The sequence below is a fragment of the Meleagris gallopavo genome, chromosome 23, assembly GCF_905368555.1.
Source record: "Meleagris gallopavo chromosome 23, MGAL_WU_HG_1.1, whole genome shotgun sequence".
In the NCBI taxonomy this organism is placed as follows: domain Eukaryota; kingdom Metazoa; phylum Chordata; class Aves; order Galliformes; family Phasianidae; genus Meleagris; species Meleagris gallopavo.
Genome location: NC_139426.1, coordinates 2,395,100 through 2,418,913, shown reverse-complemented (window position 1 = coordinate 2,418,913; position 23,814 = coordinate 2,395,100). Strand labels below are relative to the sequence as shown.

Sequence of the window (23,814 nt, the reverse complement as noted above, 5' to 3'; positions counted from 1 at the left end):
TCAGACTTCAGGAGGAGTGGGGGTGGAGGAGGCGCCTTCGAGCATAAAGCCTCTGACTCAGACCCAAGCCACCTCAGCACTCCCACACCGCTGTCCCTTCATCCTCCACAAGGCCTCAGAGGCAATGGACACCCCTTGCCCACCTTCCTGCAGCATCCAGCAGGGCGGTGAGAGAGCTCCTCATGTCACAGTTGAGATGGCAGAGAGGGGAAAAGGACAGCACTGCGATATCTCACCGCAGCAGGAAGGCAGTCCCCTGAGATCCAAGAGCAGACAAGAAGACCACCGTGCAGCGTCATGAGCCCAAATCCTCTTGTCCCAATTTTGGACATTGCAAAGAAGCCCTGACAGGTGCCTGTCAGTAGAGGGAGACATGATCCTATAGACAAGCCCAGTGCATTATTATACATCAATTGACTGACAGCCTGCAATGGGCCCTTGTTTTAGAGGAGGCTGGTAGGCCATATTCCTCAGCAGGAAGCCATCAGTCCCTCTTCCAACCAACGTGCTAAGCTGCTCCATCTTACCTTGTCAAGCTTTGCCTCTATCTCCACCACATCTGTTTCCACTTCATCGATGGTTGCCCTGAAATGAGAACATTGAAGCCATAATTAATCAGCTGTTTATGATGATTGAAAAGTCACAGAACAGATCAGAGAGATTACAGTATGCGTGCTGTTGGGGGACAGGAAGGAAGGATTCATACTTCTCCCTATGTAAGCCCAAGTCTTACCTTTAGGAGGAGGAATCCCACCTGATCAGGAATGAATTCCACAGGGCTGACAAAAGGGATGGAGATTCTGCTATCCTCCATCTGCGTTGTGGAGGCATTCAGCTGTGCTGTGACAGTCACACAGAGCAAACTCTGGGCTTGTTCTGACCCTGCAGGCTTTGCTAATGGGTGGCACATACTGAGTGGTACAGACACCTCAGCCATCCACTCACAAACTGCGTGCTTCCCCACCACCAAAACTGATTTCCTAAGCTGTGATTGCGCCTGAAGAGCAGCCACACAGTGAGTAATGTCCTCAGAGCCTCGGGAACCACCACTCAAGCAGAAACACATCTCGGTCCTTCTGTCTTTGAAAAACTTAATTCTCCCCCACACGTGGCCCTTTGGTTGCAGACAGACAAATCTGCTCCGCAATTAATGGATCTGTTTTCTCTCCACGTCAGCAGACAGATGTGACAGTAAGAGGCCAGTGGGATCCAGCTGCAAAGGTCACCAGGCCTCCCTCACAAAGTGAAATAGCAACATGACATCAGCCATTTGCAAGAGGCATTCCCAGGCCAAGCCACGCGGAGTGGAATGACTTTTTTCAAGGCCAGCATCCAGCAGCACACATTGCAAACTTGAGAGCCTCCTCCTGCAGAGCTGCTCGCTGCTATCCTCTGCTTGTACAGCTCATCCCTTAACCACACACCTGGAAATGTGGTAAGCCTCACACCATCCCTATGCACTGAGGATATACAAGCTAAATTCCACTGCAAACAGCTTCTTACATCTGCGGGCTCGTAATTTAAAATGTTGGTTCCTGAAATATTACACTTGGGCTTTAAAAATAATCCAGCGCTGAACATTTGCCAGGTGAAAGAACAGTAGGGGAGAGATGTGATTTAGAGCCACGGGAATCAATATTCCTATCACAGCAAAAGGGAAAGATGCTCACAAACCAAAGGGAATGGCAACAGTTCTGAAGGAACCGTTTGAGCATGTAGGAATTCTATGCCTCCAAGCTCTGACCTGACTCAAGGGCTCCTGCAATGTGAAGATGTACTGCTTAGGCCCTGTAGCCAGGGACCTTCTGAAGACCCACTGGGCTTCTGCTTTCCTGCCTGCTCCCACAAACCATCCCAGCTCCTCCCTGAGCAGCTCTCCAGAACCCAATCTGAGCTCACCCTCCATCAATAGGACTGCAGACCACCAAGCCCTGGTGATTCATTATGCAAATGTAGCCTCCCTTGTGCCCTCTTTGAAAACACAGCCAAAAAAGCAACTTCTTCCTCTCTAATAATGCAGCAGTGCTTGAGCTTTATTGCTGCACATACGGTTGCCCTATAGGAATGGCAGCCTGGCTGTGCCAGGGGCAAAGCTTTTGAAAGAAATGGAATAATTAAAGAGCTGCTTTCAGGCCGTTTTTTTGTTGTTTTTTTTTTTTTTCTCTCTCTCTCAGCTATTTTTGTTCTCTGGGTTTGGAAGTCGTGTGCCTTCATGCATCGCCCTCTTACTGCCAGATTCAATTTTTCCACTTGGTTTCTTCTTGCTTCTTATAGCTGGACATAATAACCAGCTAAAAAAAAGAGAGAGAGAGAGACAGTATTTCTGGGGCTGCTTTTCTTTCCAGGAAAGCAACAGCAGCCGTTGCTTAATCTGCCGACATCAGCTAGAAGCTAATATAGCAAGGCAGTCTAGCAGTGTGTTTCCTGCCAGAAGGTGGAGAGAGCATCTGTAATTTACTCCCCTTTTTTATCATGCCTTAAGAAAAGGAGTTGATATATTTGGACTCTCTGTGGAGGAGGAAGACATTTTGGGTCTGGAATTCACTAAGGTATGAATACAATTGGCCATGGCTGGAGCAGTGTGAAACCTGAGCTTTGCGTTTGCTGCACAGACTTGATATAAAGGGTCCCAAGCATTTGATTTCAAGGATGTTGTCTCAGGGACCTTTTTAGTTTCAGGGCTCTGGCAGAACTCAGAACATCACAGGAAGCCAGAGTGAGCATCCAGCCAGCGAATGAAGACCTTGGAGAGATGCACCATGAAGCAGGAAGGTGCAGTGCAGCCATGCAATCAACCCAGATATTCTGTAAGTGCAGGACAAAAGGACCTCATCCTCTGCCAAGTGCCCAATTTCTACCCCACAGTGTCTTTTCCTTTATGCCTGGTTTCCTTGGCAAGGGACCCTTCTTTGTGCAGCTCTGCCCTTTGCTCCTTGGGAAGCCCTGTAAGTGCTTGCACACAAGCTCACCCCAGTCCCTCTGCAGGAGCAAGTGCACCAATGCCAGAAAACCTCATTAAGATCTGTGTTGCTCCAATGCACTGCAAACAAGCTGGCAAGGAGCTAAAGCAGTGATAGCTGAAATCTTTCTGGGCAGGCCCAGCACAATGCTCCAAGGAAAAGACCCTGGGCAAAGCCACAGTTCCAGATTCTTGAACACCTCATCTCCCATCCTTCAAGGTTACAATATTCATAAATCCACCCTTGGACTTAAGGAATTCAGAATGTCCTTATCCTGCTTACAGATATGGTGCCAGAGTCCACTGGACACCCTTTCCTAGAGAAACAATAGGTTTCAACTGGGCTCAATTCTCTGCCAATATCATTTCCAAACTCAAATCCTCCCACTTCCACCAGCGTGTCACAGATAAAAGGCTTTCCAGTTACACAAGCAAACTGACAACCTGGAATAACTCCATGGGGATGAGTAATGCCACCTCAGCATCCTCCTTCGCTGCTCCATCCCAAAGGACCACAGAAGCAAGAGAAAGCAACATAGCAAGAGGCACTGCAGCTGCAGTGTGCACACAGGGATGCTCGGAACTTAGGGCTCACATCCTAAATGCTCACAGCTGGAGGCATCTGGCTGGGAAACCAAGGGATTCTAACAGAGGGAATTGAATCCCTTTACCTATACCCCAAAAAAGCAACGTCCCCATTTCTGGGCAGCTAAAAGCCATGCTGTCATCTCCTGGCTGGGTGCCCTTTGTGCTTCCTGATGCTGTGTTCTTCCTGCTAATGCTTTTCCAGGCCTTGGGCTATTTCCATCATGAGGGAAGAGAAAGCAACCCACAGCCTCATCTGCTAGATGTTCTGCACAAAGCAGAGCCCTTCCAGCCAGAGCAATGAGGCTCAGGCTTCCTTCATCAGAAGAAATTCCCCACAGTCCTCAGGGGTCTGCAGTGGGAATTTTAATTTGTGCTTTAAAGAAGCCATTCAGAAGCATGATTTGTGTGAGACAAAGATCTTCCCAGAAGCATTTTTACATCCATGTGGAAAGGAATAATAAATACTGCTAACAGATAACAGGGTCTGCAGCAAGAACACATCTGCCCATGCCCTGCAGCAGCCTGGTTCTGCCCTCACTCAGCAGACAGCCCAAGCCAAGCACAGCATCCAAACACTGTGCTAAGATGTAATTAGAGTAGAATCAAGGATAAAGTTGGAGGGGAAATGATATCCCAAGCAAAGCTGCCACAGGCAAACTACCTTTTGAGATAAATCACCATTAGTCACCATTTGCTCCTGACTGCTGAGCAATAGGTTTACAAACGGGACAAACAGTGACTGGAGCATCCGTGGTTACCAGCTGCCACAAAAGGCATCTCCTGACTTCCCCATTCCTAAACTGATCAACATTTGGCTCACAGTGATACCGTGAGCAGCCCGTGATTAATTCATGTTTGGAAACCTCGGGGGGTTCCCCAGGTGATAAGCTGACTACAGCAATGAACAGCCTTGTATTAGATGAATAAACTTTGTGATTAAACAATATCACGTTAATAATGAGCTTGGGCATGAAGTGATCAACATACGTTTCTCAAAGCTACATTTTTCACATTTCTTTTTCTCTGTGGGGGGATGATGGGTATGGTTTTCTTGGCATTCTTTCTTGCCATTGACACAAACACACGCGTGCTTTAAAGAAGACAAGTGCAGTAGAAATCCAATACCAAACAGAGTATTAGGAAGTAATAAAATGACTTAAACATTCTTGGTTACCTCTGGCAACGATGTGAAGAAGAGATCCAAAAGGACATAAAGTATAATTCCAAATTATTAGCTGCTATTACAGCAACACTTCCACTTGTAGCTCTAGAGCTTCTCATAAAGCTGACATCATTACATCCCCTTCTTTCTCTTGGGAGGTGCCTTTGTTTTTCCTCACTTTTCCAGCAGGGAAACTGAGGCACAAAGGGGAAAAAAAAAGTGGTGCCTGCTGCACTGAAACTGATTGGTGTGCTGAGTGGCCAAGAATGGCTCAGTAATTCCTAGGAACCCACCTTGCACCAGGAATAGCTGCATGCGTGTGTGTGCGAGACAAAGAGGACTCTCAATGCTGAGAAAATAGCTCATACAGCTCCAAATTAGGCTGTTGTGGGCCCTACACTATGTGCCACTGCAGTGATGTTCAACGTGAGCTTTCCAAGGCTCAGGACTGGAAATGGGAACTCTCAGTGCTATTCCTGATGGCCACAGCATTGATGGGAGGAAGCTTACCCTGACTCTGTGTCCCATTATCATGGGATAAATGCATCTTTCCTTCTTTGCAGCAGTGTTTGGAGGATTCATTACATAGCAGTGCCAAAACGTTCAGAGCCAGGAGCTGGAGGTGTGCAAAGCATAGTTGTTATTATTTATTAAACCTGACCAGGGCTCTGTTTGAGATGGAGTGAAATTGGTACTTGCCTTGATGAGACGAGCCCTGCCCGAACACAGGCTGGCACAGACACAAACTGCTTCTCATTCGACTCCTTCCAGAACCATCAGCAGCCTGACAAGGTCAGCAGCAGCTGCCAAACCTCCTTCCAGAGGAGCACAGAGTTCTCTAGAATTTCAAACAAGCAGCGGGTGTGCCTCCAAGGAAAGGGGCCTGCAGGGGGAGGTGGGATTTCACATCCCCTTCCATGTCTTTGTCTTCTGCAAGATGCTTTATTTTTAGAGGTTTAAACTGAGATGAGGTAAAAGCCAAGCACTTATTATTAGTGGCACTCTTTGGACTGATCTATATATATATACATATATATATATATATATATATTTTTTTTTTTTTGCAAGAGGGGAAAGTGCTGCATTCATTCCATGGTGAAATTCCACTGTGGGTAACCCTACAGCAAGTATATTAGTCTCACCTCCTTTTGTTGGCTGTAAGATGCAAAAAAAAAGAAAAAGAAGGAACCTGACACAGACAGGCAGCAGAAGTAGCCAAGCTCTAAAGCCAAGCTACTATTAGCCTCTTTGAATACCCATCCAAAACCTTCTGTGCCCTCTGGTCTTTACTGTTCTTCTGCCTCTCTTCAAAAAATTAAGCATACTTTGCATCTCTCCGTCAGTGTGAGCAGGCAGCACCATGGCAACAGCTCCATGGTGACAATATCCCTGACAACCAGGTCCTGCAACTGCCACTGCTTCCAGTTCTGAATGCCATGATTCTCCTGGCTTTGTGGAAACAGCCTGGAATCAGTTGTGAGATGGTTACGAGCCAATGGTTCCTGAGGATAATGAGCAGGGCATGCAGGATACGTGGGAGATGTGGGCACTGAAACTGGGCAATGTCATTATATATCAACTCAGCAACCCACCTCAGCCGGAGCGTGGGCTGGGAAGGGGTGAGTCTGGGTGAGATGGTCCCATCTCAAAGTGCTAGAACATTCAGCTTAGACCTGGGGAAAGCAATGGTGGGGATAAGAGTGGAGGGAAGTGAAGCCCAGCAGGAGCCAGGAGGAACAAGCAGGAAATCTTCCCAGCCCCCTAAATCCTGTTGCTGTCAGCTAAGCGTGGTCACTGTTACGTGAGCTCTACCAGACAAAGGACTCTGCCCTCCCTCAATTACACACACAGCAGTGGGATGCCTGGAGCCATACAGCACTAATTTGGGATTAAGTTGCACCTGAGGCTGTAGAGGTTTGGTGGTTGATGGCCTGGCTAGAGAGCGCTGCTGCCATCTGCTTCTCCTTTGCTCTTTCTCTATTAGCTCTCCGAACAAACCCTCCACCCCAAGTACCACATGCTGGCCAGGCACAGCCCCACTGTGCTGTTCATTGAAAAATTAGCAGCCACCATGGCTTTCAAGCTCTGTTGCATAACAATTTCTAATCAAACCAGCCTTTCTAGTTGCATTTCCATCAATCTTGTGCATGCCAGTACTCAGCCTTTGCTCTTCTGTACCTCCATTCAAAACACCTGGTTCTCCACATGGCTGCAGCACATGGGCAGCACTGTCTCTCACTGCTCTCTTTTTCCTCCAAGAGGGGAACCAACTCAGAACCAACTCAGCTGATATTGAGCCCATTGGCCCCTATAGTCTATTATTATTATCACGCAATCATAGAAAAGACCTCTATGATCAAGTCCAAGCCCAACCCATCCCCACCATGCCCACTGACCATGTCCCTCAGTGCCACATAGTTCTCAAACACCTCCAGGGATGGTGACCCCACCACCTCCCTGGGCAGCCTGTGCCAGTGCATCACCACTTCTTTCAGAGAAGAAATCTTTCATAATATCCAACTGGGACCACTGGCACAGCTGTGTTCAGTAGCAGGATGAAGGCAGTGCATATCCCATCTTCTTTACTCCCAGGAGTGTTTCTGGTTTTATTGATACTGCTTTGGACCAGGAGAAAGCGACCTTAGGGAGATGCCCTTCCATTAGCCTCCGAGCCAGCTGTTACCTGCCCTCACCCCCCTTACCAAGTTTCTGAGTGGATTTGTTTGCTTCCTTGAGGGCTTCAGATAGTGTGAGCAGTGCACCTTGCACAGTGCAGCTCCTTGGTCCCCTTGTTATTTACCTCTGTGCCTCACAGTGAGCTCGCTGTCCTCTGTCTGTGTGCAGTGGGGAGGGAGTTCCTGCAGTCCCCGCTGGCTGTAGCACTCACACAAAGGACAAATCAATGTTTATCTGGTTCTTTGGTATATGTATCTCCACGGCCCTTCACTGCTCAGCAGAGAAGACTTTCTGCAACTGGAGTTACATGCCTTGGAATGGGAGGATTTGAAGAGGCTGGGGAGAGTGCTGTCTGACTGGGAGCAGGAGCATGGGAGCTGGTGCTCCTGGGTCGTATCCTTACCTCTGGCAATGACTCAGCCCTCCCATCAGAAATTGCTCATGTTCGCTCCCTGCCTTGGCTTCCCCATCTGTAAAATGGAGCTGCTTTCACAAAGCTGCACTGCGAACTCGAGTTAATGACAGCTGCAACACATTCAAATATCTTCAGATCAAAGATACTGTGAACAGATTACTGGTAATAGTTGCCAGAGATTTATTAGCACACCCCCAGTGATGACAAGTCAATAGCCTTCCCAAGCATAAACGCTCGACACAGTGCAAACACTGACCTAGATTTTGAGTAATTATGCTGGAAACAGGCACATGTGATGCTTTTGCTCTCTGGCTTTCAAGTCAGCAGCATTCAGATAAGTAGAGAACATATAGCTACCTTTAGTTTCAGAGCTGGCCCTTTCTTTTTCCCACTCGCAGTGTTCTCTTAAATATGAACCCCTTGGGGTCCTTACACAGACATACTGAGCCTTGGTCATCCTGATATCAGTGTGACGTGTGTGCAGACCTCCAAGACAGGGCAGGGACTAACGTAAAAGGAATGGAAAGGTCAAAAAGATGGAAGCGATTCCCTCCAGACTAACTAAATAATTAAAGGCTCTGCAGAAATTAATTCCTATTATATCTTTTTGTGGTTTTAGTTCTTAAAAACCTTTCTTCTTTACTTAAAAGGCAGGAGCTACCCTTCAGAGCAGGAATCATGGCTTGAGGGAATCACAGCAAGCGTCAGGAAGGTGAGATTCAGTGCCTGGACCCACTGAGTGCCTGTGAATATAGGTGCCTCTCAGATATGCTTGTCCCTGTTCCACAGCTCCTGAGAAACCAGAGTTCACAGTTCTTGTCTGCTCTACAAAGGAGTCAAAAGACTGAGCTGATGCCAGGGAGGAACTCAGTGATGGGATACCTTCAGTCCAGTACAAACGAGAAACAGTAGAACTTAAAGGGTCTTGTCTATGTTCATCCCATTCAGCACTGCAAGCTAGGAAAGAAGCGTGGCAACTGGAAGAACAACACTGAAAAGAGATGGATGGAGACAGAGAAAGCTGCCATTAGTTGGAGGTGTCTCTAATGACTCACTTCTGCAGTCCTGGTTTGCTGCATAGCAAGCATCCTCAACCCAGCCACATGGTGCTAGGACCTACCAAAGTAGGTATGTGTACACAAACCTCCCACCAACCTGCAGGCTGCTTTGCCTCAGCTGAATGCTGCAACATGAATCAATAGAAGCAATGCTATTTACCAAAAGCACCACCTGGCCAGGATCCTTGGCAGAGCATCATGGTGCAGAGAAAGCTGGCATTTGATGGTTCAGCTCTCACCACACACTGCTCCACAGCAAGGCAGCAAAGGCTGACCAGCCTCTACTCACCTACGTGGAGAGGAAAGCAGGGAGGATGAACAAACATACGTGCTTACAAAGCAAGTCAGTAAACAGCATCAGGCAGGAGCTCAGGAGCCCTACTGCTCTGAGTCCTGGTGGCAATCGCCATACAGCAAGAAAGCTACCAAGCTGCATTAGCATCAAGGCCTAAGCTGACAAAGGCTCAGGGGAAAGGGCCCTGAGCCAGCTAAGATTTAAAGGCCATGCATATGCAAAGACCTCAAGCAGATATGTGATTTTAAAACTCACTCCCACAAAATTCAATAGGATTTAATGAATATGCCTAGTGCTTAGAATATGCTTTACCTAACTTGCTAAGTTGGAACAGTTTGCTGAACAGGAATCAGAATGAAGAAATATCTTGATTAAACCAGTTGCACAGGTATGGCCAGTAGGATGAATGAGATTCAGAGATACGCCAGCAAGGAGTAAAGTAGGGAGTTAATGCTACGAGCAGCTATGCTTGAACCCCTGGATCCTTGCTGTCCCAAACACGTGTGATGAAAGACCTGGAGTGCCTCTTGCTAAGCCAGGTATGTGCAGTATGCACAGTTTTTGTAGGCTGGCTCCATCTGAATTGCTTAGCAAAGAGCACTTGGTGCAGGGCACAGGAGTTGTGCACATCAACAAACCAATGCTCAACAGAAACATCAGGCGCTAAGCAAGTGTCTCCATCATAGCTGAGCATTCCAGGCCTGGACAAAGTGAGGAAAAGGGTTGTTTTCCAGGTCACAGTAGGTCAGGCTGCAGGTTGCCAAACTCCTCTAAATAGAAATATGTTTACTATGCTTTTATACAAATGAAAAGAGAGGAAAGCCAGGCAGGAAACTAAAGGCAAAGTATTTTGGAGGACTGCATCACCACTGCATCTCTTTCATTCCAGGCATTGCCAACTGCAAGGACACCACATATGTCCTTGTCTGTGGAAATGCATTGCTCTGTGACAATCCTATCTCTTTGAATCCCGTGCAATCACACGACACCGGAAACTACAACTTCACAAATATTAAATATCACAAATTAATGCTCAATGAAATGAGTGCTGTGGCACAGAAGTGAATTTAGCCCGTGAGACTAGTGATCAATTAGACCATTAAAATGAAGGCTGTGTACCTCGTCACCAATCTATGTGACATCCATAACATAAGGCCATGGAAAAAAACTTTCTGATGTCTGGGATGGCAGGCAGACTCAGGGCCTACCAGTCATTGGAATTCCATAGAAAAACTGTTTTGGGGGAAAAAAAAGAGCACTACTGGCAGATGTGAGGTGGATGCTGCTACACTGCATGAGCTCCTGCCTGGAACCAGAAGTGGCTGGGCTGCAGATGTGTGCAAGATTTTGTTTAGTCTACCATGGTTATTGCTGCAGAGCAATCTTTCACCCTGAAATAACCATTCTCCGCACACATGCATAACTGCATGCACACACACGCAATCTGGCTGGAGATGCTGAGCCTGTGTGCTTGAAACTTGGAAAATGACCGTAAGGGTAGGCGAGCCAGGGGGAGGGCAAGAGAAGAGGAGAGAAGGGCTTTGGGCCTCTCGTGGGTGGAATCCCAGCTGATAGGAATCTCTGCTGTTTCCAGGCATGTGCACCCTCCGGTTCCGGACAGCCAGCCATGAGGCTGTCCTGGCTCAGGCCTCGCTCCCTGCTCCCCTCCTGCTCCACGCCATAAGCTGGTTGTGCACCTGGCCTTGCTCTGAAGCCTCCTTGTCCTTCAGCAGCCTCTGAAGTGCCAACTGAGAGAGAAAGAGGGACTGTGGCAGGAAAGGCACTCAGACAAATGCCAACTTTGGAAAATGCCAATGGCAGGTGTCCCTTCAGTGCAGTGGCAGTGACAAATATCCCCCCGAATGCCCACACACACTCCAGCCCTTGTTCCAGCAGCACAGAGCAGAGGAGCACACAGGGCCCATTCTGCAGGCACGGCACCATCCTGCACTGCCTGACAGTGCATCCCCAACCCACCCGAGGCTGTGGAGACAAGGCCTCCTCTTATGGTCTCTGCCACAGCAGCCCTGCTGTGTGCCCTGCACTGGAGCTGTTCCGCAGGGCTGGCTGTCCCCAGCTCTCCCTGCTTGGCTAGATGTCCCCATCCCATGCCCAGTCATGACCAGCTTTTTGGGAGCCCTCAAGGTGCTGAAGGCATTTCAGTGGTGCCTCAGAAGGGCTGAATCGCTTACGGCCCCGCTGCCCCAACCTTTCTGTGGGTGGAGAAGTGCTGCGCCGCTAGAGAACTGATGAAAGCTGCTAGCAGAAACATTATCATCAAAATTGATGGCAAAATAAAGTGGGAATTCACAGATTCGCAGCCTGCCAGCAGCAGGGCTGGTTGGGACCATCTGGCCTGACTTGCATCACTGAGCCAGTAGCTCTCAGGCAGTCACGCCAAGAGCAGCTCCAGCTCACTGACATCTCACACGAACGGCCGCCACGTGGGGTGGGAGCAGGGCAGAGCTGAGCATCCTCAGCCTCAAAGCACACCGTGCTGATCCCGTCCATGGATTCCACCTTGGCAACACCTGCTGCTGCCAAATGTTTCTGTAGCTCCGGAGGGAAGGAGCTGCTTTGATCCTGAGGACGTCATTCTTCAGAACAACACCAATCTGGGAAAAAACACTCATGAGTTTCTGGCAGCCCTTGAATCTCCATCTTGGTTCCAGAAGGAGCAGTGTTCGGTTATCTAAGGCAGAGGGAGATCTACCACTTTCACTGGATAATCCCTTAATTAGTGCAGCCTCCAAAATAATCCTACAGAGCGGTTTGCACGCACAGCACAGGTTAAAACAAGCTGTGCCACAGATCCCAGGGCAATGGGCAGCATGTCATTCTTAGGTGCCTTTGTATTAATTGATCAGCTTCCTTTTACATCTGCTAAAGCAAGTTGTGCCCCAGCCCTCCATCTTTACACCCCACTAATGGGCCTTTGCTCAATACATTATAGCACGCTGAATTTAAAGGCCAGTAAAGCCTTTTGACTAATTTGTAAGACCACGCATGCCATTAAAAGCAACAGGAAAGCCTCTCTTCCAGAATAGCCCCCAGCCTTGACAAGGAGCTACCAAGAAGCAGAAGCACACCATCCCCGTGGCACTGCGATCTTACCAGTGCCATGCTTTGCTGGAAAACATGCCCAGGCTGCATCATCACAACCTCCTCCATCCTGGTGCTCAGAACAATTGGATTAGCTCAGTCTCCCCATAACTGCAACGGTCTCTGCACGAACACAATGCACGGGCTGGCAGACTCGAGGTACTTGCTGGATGTCTTCCAAGCTGGCACCTAAGAACAGCTTTCAGCCAGCAGGCTTTGCAAGGCAAATAATTTCTACACTAGCAGCTCAGCCCTCCTTCTCCAGGTCAAAGTGCAGCAGAGATTAAGAAATTTGCTTGGCCTCTCCTCGTAGAACAGGAAGAGATGTTGTTACTGATGCTTGAAGACAGATAAGAAAACAACTGTACTTCTTATCCAGTGTTCTGGAGACTTGGGAATACACACACAGTCCCAAGGCAGTAATAACTGAACCCTCACCATCTCCAGAGAAGTCGATCACAGGGATGAGCTGGAGGTGCTCCATGCAATTAAAGCCCTGCAGATCACAAACTGTACCACGAAATGAAATCTTTTACGTGGCTCAGTGTGAACTCATAGGTCCAGAAAGTAAAAATCTGTCCTTTGTGTTACAATAACAGTTATTTTTTCTTCCTTCCCCTTCTCAGCACATACATATTTACACACACACTGCCCTTTTAACTGCAAATACTGAACAGTTCTCAGAGGACAATGTCTGGAAAGGTTTCCTCCCAGTGCCAGAAGAAACAAATGTCTTAAATAAGAGATATTGCCTGGGGGTGTGGGGTTGCTTTTGGACTGGATTCTGAATATCTTTTCTCTCCCCTCCTCCCACTCTCTTTTTCTTCCCCGATTCACAAGGAAATCACAAAGCAAACTCAGGACTGAATGAGACTTGTTTTTTGTGAATGTTCTGCCTCTCTTTTCGGACATTCACTTCCACCCCCACCAGCCTAAATGCTCTCATTTGTACAAGCCCAAAGCATACATTCAGCACATTTCCACAACCAACATCTGGCCTGGTGTTTAATTACCACTGCAGAAACCCGTGGGAGTTACACCGATATACCAGTGCAAATTTTAACATGTTCTCCTTCGGTCCAATGCTGTTTCATTTGGTTTAACTTCTCACGTTCTTCAAACACACTGACCTTTGTGTCAGACAGGTTGACATGACCAAAAGCCGAAAGTCATTTGCTGCAGCCAGGTGCATCCCTTCCACCTCTACAGATACACTTCTGAAAGGACAACCAGTGAGATATGATGCTCTGCACCGCATTGGCAGAAGGTTTTACTCTCCTTCAGTGCAAAATCCTCCAGATCTAGCCACCTTTGACATCCCTATCTGGCAAAGGACTGTAGGAAGAACTCTGTTAGCCTTTATTTGCATGGTCTGGATCATTCAGAGAAGTTCTAAGCTGCCAGGAAAGGCTGCAGAACCTTCAGAAAAGCACTGGACATCACTGGTGTGCTAACAACTGCTTCCTTTCCCTGGAAAAGAGGTTCTCCTGCTCAGAGCTGCATAGGAGAGATCACACATCAAAGGACAGCACGGTCAGATTGCTTTATGCCATCAGTAGGGCCAAGAGTTAACACAGCACACTGTAAGCTGCAATGGCAGAGCCTTTGATCAAATTTTCAGCCCTTTTTGTTTCTGAAATTAAAAATTGGGGGGAAAAAATGGCAGAAACTCCTGCAAACCTGCACTCCTAGCTCCTCACATGGCCCTAAAGAAAGTCCAGCTCTGCCCTGTGAGTTGGCAGGGCTCTGCAGACTAACTTGTCGCACAAATGGGGCTAATGACTGATTCCTGTAATAAGAGCTGGCAAGCATAAGAAACATTTCACACCCTTCCTCCCATGAATGGGGAAGAAGCATTCAATTAGGAGCACTGCCTATTCCTTAATCATTTCCTTTGTGTTTGTGGTTATTAATATCTTTACATGACTAGTCAAGCCAAGGGCTACGTTTTTCTGCACTCGTTTTGGCTACTAGTTAATGCTTACAAAATACACACAGATGACACACCCACTGAAAAGTGAGGTAAGAAAAGGATGCTGATGTTGGCATTGCTGTAGCAACTGCATTCCTTACTGAGACCCCTATGAACCTGAAATTATACAATCTTACAGAAAGAGACTGTCACACCTCCAGTGAGTTTAAGCAGATAAGGCAGGAAAATAGCAAGGGAAGGGAAGTGAGGCATGGGAGAAGTAACGTGACCCAATGAGGTCAACACAAAAGCCAAAAACAGAATTGATCCTCCTAATCTCTCAGTAGTCTGCACTGCCTGCCGGAGAAATATACCTCAAATCTCTGTTAAAAAAATGAAAGATAATCAACAAAAGCAAGTTGGAAGTCGTATGCACTGCCACCAGACTGGAATTTGGGAAGAAAGCCAGATGTTCTTAAGCCTGGTATGTAATGGACCCAACAATAAGCACGTACACACAGCATGGGGAAATGGTTCAGGCAATGCTGGGAAGAAACCCATTCCCTGTCTACATTGTGCTTAGTACATCTGGATTTTGGTCTTTAAGAAAGAATGTGAGACAACATGAGAAATGATGGGAAGAACTGTCAGTCCCACCTGTAGCACTAACCAGCCATCACAGGTATCCAATAGTGATGGTTAGCCAACCATCTGCCAGGTCAAGGATGCTGTTCCAACAGCCACAGCTTCAGGGCTGTACTTTGCATGGAGAATGGCAGCAAGGGAAGAGTTTGTGGCCTGTGATAGCAGAAGGCTGTGTTCAAAGACCCTGACCCGAAGACAGCTTGTTGAGCAGCCTACCAGGATCACCATTTGGAAGCATTCCCCACACCAGCCCAAAAGGCAGGGAGAACACAACAGGTCTGACAGATGGAGAGGCACAATGGGGGGAATGTAGGGTTCTGTGGCCAGAAACAGGCCAAGGAGATGGAGTTCACATGGGGAGGAGTGCCTGGCTTTCATTTGAGGCTGAGTCAAGGCCAAGCCACAGCCCCGGATTCTCAATCACTGAGATCACACAAGCCTGACTTGGAAAACAACAGAGAGAAACCTCCTGAAACCTGGTGACTGTGACACACCAACCAACCAACCAACTCCATTCAGCCTTCATCCCAGCTCTGAACCTATGGGCTCTAACCGGGCAGTTTGTATCCCAGCCCATCACATCCCAACTCACCCCATCTCCCAGCTCACACTCTAAGAGGGCTTCGTCTCCACCCCAGACACTGGGATGATCCAAATGCACTACAAAAACACCACATGTTCCTAGAGGATATGCAGTAATAACACTCAGTATCCTGGTTTCTGTGTTCTTTATCTTCACATTTCTAAGGCTCCCTTTGTGCAGTGAGCAGTTTATTCTCAGATCTGCTGCAGAAGGGAAGGTTCACATTGCTTGCTTGCCAAGTCTTAACTGAGGCCTTTGCTCTATTCTGTGGAGGGTTTCTGCACGTTCAGACTATCTAAAATAAAAATCATCTGGAGTGAGAAATAGATGGCTGCTCTTTGTGTTTGATAGCATAGACCTGGGTCTGTGCTCTTGCTCAGTGGGGACAATGGCTTTTTTTCAAACATTGCAATGATTCCAGCCAGCTCTGTGCGCTCCCCGCGTCCACGCAAGGCAGCCAGCCCCTGCCCCATCACAGGGCAGCTCTGCTCCTCCTGGAAGCTTTGTTGTCAGTCTGCAAACCTCCACAAAACCCGAGAGCTGTTGCTGCTAATCTCCGTTTCCCTTTCTGCTCAGAAGTGACAAAGCAGAACGCTGCTTCTGCCTCACATTCCTCCGAGCCCACAGGAAACCATAAATCAGAAGAAAAGCATAACATCCAGAAAGAACTTGCAAAAGGACAAACACCAGGATGGGCTGTGGGGCTGGGGAAAGGGAGAGGGGAACCTGTCAAAGCAGCCACAAAGTGAGCGTTAACTCACAGCTCCACCTGGCTGGGAGAGGTCTTGTTCCAAGGCATGAGACTGGGGGGAAATTTTGGGTCATGGCACCTAAAGCTCTTCCCTTCTTTCAGAGAATACACACGTATACATACATCTGTATTCTTCATTTCTTTCCAACCCCTCCCTTGCCTCTTCTGTAATCAAATAACAATAATTTAAAAGACAACATTTAGCAGGAGAGGGTTAAACCAAATGTCACCCTGGGCAGCTCTCAGCTGGCTGGGAGTTTGGACAACACAGGAAGCTGCGGTCGGTTCAGTTTAGCTTTGCAGGGAGACTGCTACAGCTCTGCATCCTCAGTGCCATCAACCTGGTCTGCAGCCAGGTCATGAGAAGTGAATGGCATGGAAGGTGTCCCTGGCACTGTGATAGGACCTGCTCTGCTTTCTTCCCACCAGCCCTCGGTTGTGGATCAGGCTGAAGCATCTCTTAGCAGGAGGATTTGCTTCATTTAAAGGTGACTCGTGGTTCTGGTCAAAATGGCCGAGATTTCCTCTGGCCCAGATAAATCTATTTATAGTAAGTGTGATGCTAATTCTGTGCTCCAGTCTGATCTACTTCTGCTCGCTGGAGCAGCAATGCTTTCTGCTACCTGTTCTTTTTAACTGTTTCCTCACAGCCATTCTGCTCTCAGATCCCCAGCCCCTGCTATACACAAGATCATTCCTTTTTGGTGTACCATAGAGCAGCCTGCATGCACAACATGAGCCCTGCAGATCCTCTCCCTGGGGAAACTGCTGGCTCAGACTGAGATGTAAGCTGGGTCTTGGATAAGTGAGAAAAAAACAGATGAAAACACCTTATACAAGCCACTCATTTAAGCCACAACTCGAACTGAATTGCTTTTCTTACCTTATCTGAGGTTCATGCAATGTTTTGTAAATAGCAATTCATTTTCTGCCACTTGTGTGAACTAAGGAGTGTAGAGGGGATTTTGCTCATCATTAAACCTCGTGTCTTTGGGATAAACAGTACCAATTGCTTAATGGAGAAAATGGCAATAGAAGAGCTGTTTTTAGTGGCTCGAGTCTCCTATTTTTGTTCCAGGATAATGGAATAAGCTGTATTTCTAATCTTGACTAAAATCTCTCTGCAGATGGCAATGAGCATGATGCAGATGTGAAAGGTCACGCCAATGCTTTTTGCTCCAGAAAGCAAGAGAGAGTTTTCTGCAGTAAAAAACAGAGGTGAGGAAGCAGAAGCTCTGCTGATGTAAGTAAAGCCCAAATGATGATGAGATGCAGGGTCTTCATGTCCCTCCTTCTTCATTCTCATTTGTTTCTGGTTTTTTTCCAAAGGCTTCACTGAAAAAAAATATTTTTCTTTTTTGAGCCCATCGTCTGCTTAAACACTTGAACTTGTCATCAGAGCTATCAGCTTGGTCTCCTTTGCTGCTGAAGGACTACAAGCAGCCAACCGGCTCAGCTCCATGCTCCTCTGAGTCCTGACAGGCAGTGCAGGGAGGGACTGCAGGATGGGGTTTGGATATTAGCACTTTGCAAAGAGCACACTCACACAGCCAGCACGTGCCATCAGCTCCCTGCTCTGCAGGTGAAAGCAGGTGGTCTCAGCACAGTTTTTGAGTGCTACAAGAACCTCCAAGCAGATAAAATACATTAAGACGTAGAAACCGCATTGCTCAGTTCTCTTTCCACTGGTAGGTGAACAGAACTCGGTGTCTGGGTGCTGGGGGATGTGGGAGCAGGCAGCACCAGGCAGCAGTTCCCATCAGAGCCAGATGGGAAGCACAGACAGCGACAGTTCCCTTCAAGTTCTATCCAGTCCTGCACTTGAAAACCATGCAGTCTCAGCATCCCAAATTCCTGATTTTGCTTCCTGCTGAACATAAATCTTACTCCCAAATAAACACAGCAGAGAGTCAGAGCTGAGCCCTCACTTAACTTGTACAATCTTCCATGTAGTTTTCTGGTAACATCACATTTAAACAATACTAAGCTGTGACCCTTCATGCACTGCTATGTTCAGTGCAACTATAGCAGAGAATGGCTTCATTCTAGGGTGGAAAATGGGATGACTTGATGCAGTGTGGCTCTCCATGAACTTGGGCAGGCTGTAAAGGACCTGAGGATAACACATTTAGTCCCACTAGTATAAACAGTTGTTCCCATTAATGTGATTTGCTCATGCTGAATAAGCATTGTAAACTGTCTTTCAATCTGTGTCTTCATTTATTAAAAAAAAAAAAAAAAGGGAGAAATTGTACCTTAATTACTTCACAGTACAGCTATTCAGTGGTGTGGATCTGTTTAATCAGGACGTTAAAGAATGGCAGCGTGTCATTACCCAACACAAAGCACTGAATCCAATCACTGACATGCTAACATGCAAGCAAAATGATGACTGCCTTGTTTTACTGCAGTTCTGTTGCCAGCCTTCTGTTGCTGAAGCCTTCCTTGGATTTACATTTATGCAAGATGGTTTTGTGGTTTATTTGGTGTTCTGTTTGGCTAGGTGTGGAAACACAAACCCTAGAAGAGCTTCCAGTGTGTCTTCTCATGGGCAAAGAGGTTCAGTGCCTGAACATAGCCAAGCTTCAGTTTAGGTAATAGTGCTCATAATGTTTTGCACATTGTGCTCTGCACAGCTACAGAAATATGCCATTCTTTGTCTGAAACATGCTAAATGTCAGTTTATGGCTCCTCTCCCTCAGCAGAGTGGCTGGAGGTGTATGTTTAGACAGTTTTGAAGCAAGATGAATACAACTTCATGCTTCGGTTGCGTGGTGCTCCGCTGACTCCAAATTAGTACATTAATGTTTAGCAAAAACTGACAACTCTCTTCAAGAGATATGGTTTCTATGCACTATGCTATATTTACATAATTACAGGCTTCTTCTAGTATTCTCATTTATGTTCAAATGATATAAAGGCCTATTAAAATGCAGTGAGGTATTTGCGTTTACTGAACAGTCTTCCATTCAGCGAATTCTCCCTCCCTGCTCTCTAGCAGCTACAGTCTGAGCTCCTCTAAAATCAAGGCACTAAGCAACACGATCTGGTTGGACCTGCTCTGAGAAGGGCATTAGATTAGGTGACCTCCAGAGGTCTCTTCCAATCTAAATTACTCTAGGATTTAATGGCTTAAAGATGAAATCTTCCCTTAGCTCCTTTAATGCACTCCTTATGTAATGTATCTCATAACATGTTTCCCCCTCAGCTTCTCTTTTGTAACCCACAGCCAAATGTTCAAGGAGACAGCACCTTCAGCATCTGGATGCTCACTGTCCGACCCTAGCTGGCCTGCAGTTGAGAATGGGATACACAAGACAGAGGAAATGCCATGCAGGCAGAAGTTTACTTTCCACCACTCACCATTACAGTCCTGGGGGAGAAAATCCTGACAGACATCGCAGCAAACTGTTTCCTATTGCTGCCCATGGTTCAGTTCATCAGAAGTCATTTCAGTGATGGGTTCTCCACGTGGAATGTTCCACAGAGCAGCCATGTGCGCTGGTGCTGATGAATTAGCAAAGCAACTAACGATGACATGTTCAGGAGGAGAGAACATCTGGCTGCCATGGCAGCTCAATAACTTAATTACTGCACACTTCCATCCCAAACCTGTGTAGGTTACAAAGGAAGCTATGCATCAAAACAGGTAAGCACGTTCCTCTCACTCTCTTATAATGACAAACCAAAAAATGACTTCCAGCTCAGACCCAGCAGATTCTATTGCACAATTTGCCAACTTTCATTTCCAAGCAAGGCATCCAAACTACATTAAGCTCTCACTACAACATTCTGTTCGTTTTCAAAGGAGCTGAGCACTCCTTGGCCAGTTTCCACCGTGCATGACAGGTGCAAACCCCGAGGACGATTAGGACTGCAAAGCTGTGTGTAAGAGGTGGCCAAGAACAGGAATAGTGCTTTTTCAGTGGCCACTCCAAACTCACTCTCCAGCATCCTTCCTTATTCTTAGCCATTGAAGAGTCCTCAACATGCATGCATGTAATGAGAAATACCCCAGCCACAGCAGAATCTGGAGATGGAAATTGCTAGGTGGCAGCTACCAGATGGGCTTTGTTTTGAAGCTTTGTTATTCTTGCTCATCAGAGCAAGCACTATTCACGCTGATAGCTAATAATTTGTATTGTCTAACTGAATGGATCTTTACCTTCCTTTCTGATCTGAATACTTGTTTTGCAGAAGATGACACAGCTGCAAGACTCAATTAAACGGATTAAGGTTTTGCAGCAGCAAAATGGAAACTACAAAGCACATTCCTGACCACATAGAGGAATATTCTTTTCTTAGCTGAAAAAAGAAACATTACGTGGGCATGCCTCTACTTAGAGTGTTAGCTTTCTTTTAAAAGCAAAATGGATTTATCAATAAACTAGTATCAAACAATTCTTTCTTCCCCCTAAGTGAACCCAGCAGCATCCATTTACCAACAGCACTGGAGGAGATCCAGAAGGCTTTGTTGAGACTTCCCCTCATCCACAGTTTAGCTCAAACCACTCTCCTCCAGCAGGCATCTTTCAGCACTGAAAACTCCTTGTTTCTTCCCCTCCCTTCCCCCCCTGGGCCTTGGCTCGCGATGGAGCTCCCCAACCTCTCTGCTCCTTTTGTCTCTTGTCTGAAAGGCTTTTCCTGTGCTGCTGCCTGCCAAACGCAGCGAGGTCTTGCCCTCTGGCTGCAGCAGTGCTGGAAGTACTGACCGACTGGGGCAGCACAGAAGGGCCCTCACCCTTGGCTGCACCCCGAAGATTTGCCAAATGTCTCTTGATAGCATAACTTTTAGCAGCTACAGATCGCTTATCTGCTCTCTGTTGCCCCATATGATGGACAATCACATGTCCAGCACACTTCAGCTAGTAAATCATCCTGTAGAAAGAACCTTGCTGTGCTGGTCGTCCCTAATGTTGTCTTGGGCCATGCTCTGGAGATGAGATGGTGCGCCTTGGGTCAAGGAGGAAATTCCCAAGCCCACACAAAAAGCCAAAATGCTGGGGGTGGAGGGAATTACTGGGCAGGAAATAGGAACCAGTGCTGCTTGGAGCAAAAATTAATAGGTTCTCTGTGCTGGCTGATGTCGTCCAAGCAAGGGGGAACAAAGTTGGCATTGTAGTACCCAAGCCTCAGCAGCAGAAAAAGAACTGAAGCACTAAGTCAAGGGTCAGAACAACAGTGTGCAACCCTGTGGGACTCCCACGTATGCATCCTCCATCCTTTCCCACTGTGGTTAAACCAGCTGGAAACCTCGAGCTCTTCTTGATTTCTTGGCATCTTGCACACCTCATCCCACAGAGTTCAGAAGTGCAGGTAAAAGAGAAGCATAGAGCACAGTAATTATGGGGAGAGATCAGGCACCTTTGCAGATAACTCCTATTTCCACTGTACCAAACAGGGACTGCTATTTTACTGTCACTTTTGCAGTTTATGTTTTAAATCTTCTTTCTGCTCTATCATGGGATGCTCTGCTTTCTGCACTGAAATACAACATCTTTTCCTTTCGTCTGCAAGCCTGCACCTATGCTCTGTATCACATGGAAGTACACTTTTCCCACTGTCTTGAGGAAAAATGGTACCACCTGTGTTATCAACCAGGAAAACACCAGAGTTTACTTCACTGCAGACAATTCCAGTGCCATTATGAAATGCAAAACACTCACCATTAACCTCCTCGTGCAAAGTTTAATGTTTTCTTTCCCTCCACCTCCGTATGTCCTGACTGCTCAGGTGCCTCTAACCCAGGCTGCAATATTAAACCAGGAATAACTGCAGCAAACACAAGTAATGAAAGATTAAGGATGAGCCCAGAGGCAATAGCAGTTTGAATTCTGAGAGAAGTCACTTCCCACCCATCAACATATAGGATCTATCAGCTTGGAGCTGTGCGGTCCTGTCAACCAGCCTGCCATTGGCCCATAGGTTCCTGCATTATCTCCGAGTTCAGATGAGTCAGAGACTTCCATTACTCCAAACTCCTTAACTCCATCCAGCTGAACCTCTTTCATTTTGCTCATAGAGCACTGAAGGCAGCAGTCTTACTAAATGCCAGCTTGCTGCCTCCTCATCCTCCAGCCCTCAGATAGCAGCTTACCTGCAAATGCAAGTGCCCCATCTGAAGGGCAAGCCTGCAAGCAGGGAAAGCAGGGAAGGGTGTGGGAAGGGGAATGGGACAGGAAAGGGGTAGGGGCCTCCTGCTATGTCAGTGCTATCTTTGTGGCCATTTCCTACATCCTGGGGTGAGGTTTACAGGGTGGGGACAAATTCAGCCTTCCTGCCAAAAACTGGGTTTAGCAGAGAGGACAAAGGGGGTGATATTCTGGGAAGAAAGCAAGCTGTGGGAAACAGCATTGTTTCACTGATGCTGGAATGGAGCAAGAACAACTGTCAGGCTCAAATTGCCTTGTTCTCCAAGTAGTTACTGAGACTCCAGCATCACCACAACACTGTGAATGCAGTGGGATCGTGGTGATGTTAAGCTGGTATTCTTCTCATAAGCTGGTATGAGCAAAAAACAGCCTCAGGTCAAGCCACAAGTCCATGTACTTGCAAAACCTAACCTTGCTTTGTCTTGGGAGAACTGATACATCTCCTTCAGCTGCTCCCTGTGCTCATGGAGATCCGCTTTACAGCAGCTATATATATCTGTAAATGTCCCCATGCTGCATACTGTATTGTCAGCCCGACGCTGGGAGATTCAGGAGACAGAGCCACATGTCAGTCTGCTGTGTTAAATAAAGACTGGCACAGCTGCTCGGATGCTGAGAAAGGACTGCAAGTTATGTATTTGTATCTGTGTGGATCTGAATGCATGTGCGTGTAGGTCATACATTTTATTCCCATAAGATACCTTCTTTCCTTATCAAAAGACAGATGTATCCAGCCCCTGGAATTGCTGCATGTGCACATATACATTCACACACGTGTTCATGCACGCTGTTTCTATTAATGAACAGTATGGAAACCATTAAGCCTCGCTGCAGTGTGATGAAGCAGACTGGGTATGCAGGGGAGGGATTATCTCCCTCTCTGATATTATATAATCTGTTTAGGCTGTGCCACTTTCTGCTTATTTAAGGAATGAATGAGCACTTCACTCTGTGATGTGCCACCCATGAATTCTGACATCACTGCTTTAATCCACTGTAATGAATCTACTGCTTTTGAGCCATTCCCTACCACACGGCCCATGCTATATCCAGTCTATTTCCACTCCCAGTCACTGTCTGTGTGTGTTATTCCCCAGAAATAAGTGATGCTTAACTCAATCAGAGCAACAGAATGCTCTCTGCCCCCTAAAGAGACCTCACATATAAGCAAAGTGAACTGCTTTGTAGATAACAAAAGCAAGACAAGAATGCAATACGTGTGTGGGCACACTGCTGTAAATGGATCTTACTGGGGCTGGCTGGCCTTGTGTCCAGTGGGTTGACATGAGCTGTTGAGAACACACACAACCTTTCCATTGCTTCTTTCCTGGTCCTTTCTCCCTTCCTATAAATCAAGCTCTAAGCTGAATTCCTTTCCTTGCAAAAGGAGACAGCAACGTGCAAAAACAACAGAATCCTTAGGTGCACTGTTTTAAAACAAACCTTCACCAGTAAACTTAAACACGCATCCCACTGAGCGAAAAGAGTGGAACGTTTTGCCACGAGGCTTGAGTAG

The 23,814-nt window shown here is 47.0% G+C and overlaps 1 protein-coding gene across 1 annotated transcript in view; it reads right to left on the bottom strand.

The window, feature by feature from the left end:
• ACAP3 (ArfGAP with coiled-coil, ankyrin repeat and PH domains 3) overlaps positions 1-23,814 on the bottom strand; it is a 74,900-nt gene that overhangs the window by 37,782 nt on the left and 13,304 nt on the right. Inside the window, exon 2 of the mRNA XM_085242367.1 lies at positions 528-585. Coding sequence (XP_085098493.1) covers positions 528-585 — 58 coding nt within the window. The remainder of the gene's footprint in view (positions 1-527; positions 586-23,814) is intronic.